The sequence below is a fragment of the Hyaena hyaena genome, unplaced genomic scaffold (assembly GCF_003009895.1).
Source record: "Hyaena hyaena isolate Hyena2069 unplaced genomic scaffold, ASM300989v1 scaffold_1938, whole genome shotgun sequence".
Lineage (NCBI taxonomy): Eukaryota > Metazoa > Chordata > Mammalia > Carnivora > Hyaenidae > Hyaena > Hyaena hyaena.
The window spans coordinates 140289-145311 of NW_024082571.1; the positions used below are offsets into that span (position 1 = coordinate 140289).

Here is a 5023-nt window from a genome sequence, read left to right on the forward strand (position 1 = left end):
GTTGGTTCCCATATAACACTCAGTGCTCATCCCCACAAATGCAAGTGTCCTCAAAGGCAAACAAGTCTTTATAACCTACATGTGGCTCATACCTGCTTTGAATAATGTGCAGTCAAGGTTTTATCACAGGTGGTTTTCCCTTCATTTTTAATTTTGATTAACTTCTGCAAGAAAGTTAGTCCATTTATATATTTATCTGAGCCAGATTTATAAAGGTTGCTTGGCTACAAAGTATGTATCTCAAAGTCAAGTAGATAGGAATTATGGATTATGTGCTCTTTCAGTTTTCTCTTCTCAGTTTGTACATTTGTTCAACAAATATTTATTGAACACCTAACTCATAGTCTATTGGAGGAGATTCTCTCTGATGTTTATAAATTCTCAGGAAGCTGAGCTGGAATTCTGATACATTAGGATAAATGGCACACGGGGGAAGCCCAGGTGCTAGGAGAGCACACAAGAAGGGCAGCATAAGGGTGACGGGAGGCTTTTGAGGATTGATGGGTGGAGACACATCAATCATATTCATTGTGTAGAAAGTTGATTGAGTTCATTGATCTTCCTTATCTGTCTCAGATGCTTGTTCGTAGATCATAACATTGGAACAGTTTATTGACAAATAAAGAGTCTAGGTGGATATGTAGACAGAAGGTCTGACCCATAATCCTAGGGGTCCTCTTGGTCATCTGTAGAGAAGATTTTTTTGAAGTTTTACTTGATCTGTTTGTTGAAACCTCTGAGAACACTTCCTAAAATTCTCTCAAAATTGAAGTCTGAGGGGCGGCTGGGTAGCTCAGTCAATTCCACGTGCATCTTTTCATTTCAGTTCAGGTTGCAATCCCAGTGCTGCATTAGGCTCCATGTTGAACATGGAGTCTGCTTAAGGTTCTCTTTCTCTCTCTCTGCCCCTCTCCCTAACTCCCGCTCTCTCTTTCTAATAAGTAAAAATAAATACAAATATAGATAAGTATTCAAGAGTCTCTCATGACTGTTGAATGCCAAGAACAAACTCAGGGCTAATGGGGGTGAGGGAGAGGGGAAGGGGAGTGATGGGCATGGAGGAGGGGCACTTGTGGGGATGAGCACTGGGTGTTATATGGAAACCAACTTGACAATAAACTATTTAAAAATAAATAATAAATAGATAAATAAATAGATAAATAAATAAATAAAAATAAAACCCAAAGCCCGAGTAAGGAGGAGAACGGAGGCTGCATCACTGTGTTTTCTCCGTTCTCCACTAGTTATTTCCAGGGCATTCCTCTGAATTGTTCATCTAAAACCTTGTTTTCCTTGAAGAGGAGGCCATTTGAATAGCAGTTGGGGGAGGGGTAGGAAACACCTGCAGGATTTGTTCATTGAGAAAACATATTTGATATGTTCAGACAATACTTTGAGCCAGTTAAAAATAACTCCTTGTAAAAAATTAATAGGCAGTTACAAGTGAGTGTTTTGATACAAGCTCACAGAACAGGGCAGATTCTCAGGCTACTGGCAGCTGACATCATAGATGGTGTACGGTGTTTATAGAGCACAGTGTGGTCAGTAAGGAGACTTTCTGTAGAAGTGAGCTCATATTCTCTCCTGGAACCCAGAGAAGGAGGAGACAGAAGCAATTATTTTACTTGTCAGCTACTGAGATAGGTGACTTACTTCTTTTCTCTCTATCCATCATACTCTCATAACTGTGGACATAAAAACTGTAGTGAATTTTGTCTGGTTGCTTTGGCTGAGGTTCAGTGAATATCAGAATTCACAAAATGGCCTTTCTGGCTCTTCTCCCTTCTTAGTAATGGACCCTTGGTTGGGTCCACTGCTTCACCCAGTTCTCCAGTGTTTCCTCACCAGATAGCCTGTTCCTCTCCTCGTGCAGGGAGTTATGAAGGCCCTGCCCTTTTCTCCCTCTTCCATTCTTCTCACAGCACCCATGGTGGCCTAGGTGGGTAAAGGGAAGGGTTGGACTGTACATGCTTTGCCATCAGTAGAGCTAAATGATGATGCAGAATGAAGATAAAGGAGGCCAAAGTGACATGTGACCTTGGCTATCTGATTTGGGGGCTAAAGATTTTAAGAACATGGGAGCAATATTTGTATTTTAAACACAGATGATATTTTAAAAATGGTTCTGTAGTTTCAATAAGTCCCTCCATTCCATGACTTAATGTGTCATAACTCATGCCTAAGCACCAAGAAAACATCTCATGTGTGAATTATTGCACAATAAATTCATGCCCTCTTGTGTTTTCCAGCTTAATTAGTACATGAAGCTACATGAATTTGATAAACCAAAATTGGATTATGTCATGTATTATGTAAAAGGAGAATTTTGGGAGATATTTGGCACTTTTTCTGGGTGGAAAGCAAAGTTGATTCTTATATGATGTCCTTTTGTGTCAGTTTCTGTGATATTTGGGCTGTAACAAGTGACATGTGACTTCTGAGCTTTGGTTTGTTAGCTGAACACCATTGTTCAGTAAATATTTATTATTTACCATGTCTTAGGCATTCTGGCCGGACAGCACATAGCTGAAGAAACATGAAGCAGCATCATTGAACTCAGCAACCATTTGCAAGATCCCCAACCCAATTCAGCTTAACTCAGCATCACAGAACCTATCTGAGACTTACAGCTCCCTGAACTTGTCACAGCTCTCTGATCCTAGAATCCACTTCCATTCTAGCTAGAATGTTTTGTCAAGCACTTCGCAGATTTTGTCAAAAGCTGTTACGCAGATGTACACTGGAACAACCTATGGCTGAGACTGCCAGAAGCCTGACCACACCGGAGGTAGTGGCCCTGGGTGTGAACTACACAGTGGATATAAGTGTGTATATCCTGCTTGGTGAGGTGGCTAGAAATAAAGCAGGCCCATCCATTGTGATCTGCTTTTTGGTGGCCAGCCTAACTTCAGTGTTGGCTGGGCTGAGCTATGCAGAGATTAGTACCCGAGTTCCACATTCTGGTTCTTCATATCACTACAGTTTTGTCACCATAGGTGAACTCGGGGCTTTCATCACTGGCTGGGCCCTCATTTTCATAAATGTTGCCTATGTAAACATTGTGATACGAACCTGGATCTTCATTTTTGACAGTTTTTTTGGAAACCAGATCTTTCAGATGCTGTATGACAGTATCTCACAAAATGTTTCCCGTGCATTTGTAGAAATTCTAGTCTTCTTTGTTGTGTTCCTTGTGTTGTTTTTCATGGAATTGCTGAGTCGGAACATTAGGTATATTCCTCTGGTTATCAAAGTGTCCACATTGGTGAAAATTTTGGTTCTAAGCTTCGTCATCATTTCTGGCTTCATTAAGGGGGACCTGCACAACTGGAGGCTCACAGAAGAGGACTACAAAATGGCTGGACTCAATGGCTCCTCTACCTTGGGCCCTCTGGGCTCTGGAGGATTTGTGCCTTTTGGCTTGGAAGGGATTTTCCATGGAGCATCTACCTGTATCTATGCATTTTGGGGTTTCACTAATATTATTACCAGAGTTGAGGAAGCCCAGAATCCCCAGCATTCCATTCCGGTGGGCATTGTGATTACACTGTTCATATGCTTTTTCTTGTATTTTGGTGTCTCTGCGGCACTTACACTTATGGTGCCTTACTACCAACTTCAACTTGGGAACACCTTGCCTGAAGCATTTCTCCATATTGGTTGGGTCCCTGCCTACTATGTTGTAGCCTTTGGATTCCTGTGTATTGTTTTTGAAGACATCTTTGACTTTATGTTCCTCATACAATATGTGATGGCACATCCTGCAATGGCACAGGAAGGCTTCCTGTTCCCTGTCCTTGCCAGGATCCTAACATATACATACACCCCCATGATGGCCACTGTGACCTTTGGCATTGTTGCAGCAATCACCTCATTCTTCTTTGGACTCACTGATCTTCTCGAACTCATGTCACTTGGGACCCTGATAGTTTTCTCTCTGATGACTTTTGGTATTCTCATTGTCAGGTATCAACCTGAGATGCAGAGTGGGGGAAATGAAACAGTGGTGCAGGAGGAGAATGGACCTACAGCAGAGAGGCTGACTCCACGGGGACTACTTTTTCCAGGCAGCTCCTCCCCCACTCCACTCTCTGGCAGGGTTGTCTGTGTTTGCTCCTCACTGCTTATTCTGCTGATCATTCTTCTTTGCTTGGGGCTGGCCCAGTGGCCAGTTCTGCTTTCTGGAGACCCAGTGTGGATTACAGTGGTTGTGGTACTCCTGGTGCTCATCACTGGGCTCACTGGGGTCATCTGGAGACAGCCACAGAGGCCCAGTGCCTCTCACTTTAAGGTCCCTGCTCTGCCTCTCATTCCACTACTGAGCATCTTCATGAATGTTTACCTTATGATGCAGATGATGGCTCGCACCTGGGCCCGATTTGGTGTCTGGATGCTGATTGGGTTTGGTATCTACTTTGGTTTTTGGATTCAACGCAGACTGGTTATCAACCCCACTTAAGACCAGAACTGTGGAACTTGAACTCAGAAGTGCCAGCACACATTTGGTTTGACATCATCACACCCGAATGCAGCCTGGTCTTCCTGTACAATAATGGAAAGTATTCTTGAGTGCATGGAAAGCTAGGCCTCCCACAAGATATTAGTGGAGTAACACTAGTAGCACTTTGTATTTGTTGTGTAGTGAAGGATGTGTCTTTGCTTTTTCTCCTTTTTTAAAGTTTGTCTACTTTTTAATTGTGTCTGTAGCTGCTTATGGGCTTTTAAAAAGTTCTTATTAAAAGAGCTAGAAATTGGTGTCTGGGTGGCTCAGTCGGTTGAACGTCTGACACTTGATTCCAGCTCAGGTCATGATCTCACAGTTCAAGTCCCACATCAGGCTCTGCATTGGCAGCAAAGAATCTGCTTAAGGTTCTCTTTCTCTCACTCTCTCTCTGCTCCTCCTCTGATTGTTCTCTCTCTCTCTCTCTCTCTCTCCCTCTCTCTACCTCTCTCCCTCTCTCCCTCCCTCCCTCTCTCTCTCTCAAAATAAATAACTAAAAAAATTAAATTTTTTAAATGTTTT

At 42.6% G+C, this 5023-nt stretch overlaps 1 protein-coding gene across 1 annotated transcript; it reads left to right on the forward strand.

The window, feature by feature from the left end:
- Window positions 1-2686: 2686 nt before the first annotated feature.
- Window positions 2687-4459, forward strand: LOC120226994 (cationic amino acid transporter 3-like). The gene has a single exon (XM_039225153.1). It carries the CDS (start codon window positions 2687-2689, stop codon window positions 4457-4459), a length of 1773 nt encoding a protein of 590 aa, XP_039081084.1.
- Window positions 4460-5023: the final 564 nt, after the last annotated feature.

Coding starts and splice junctions, on each gene's coding strand:
- LOC120226994 (XM_039225153.1), top strand. CDS start 2,687: ATGTTTTGTCAAGCACTTCGCAGATTTTGTCAAAAGCTGTTACGCAGA.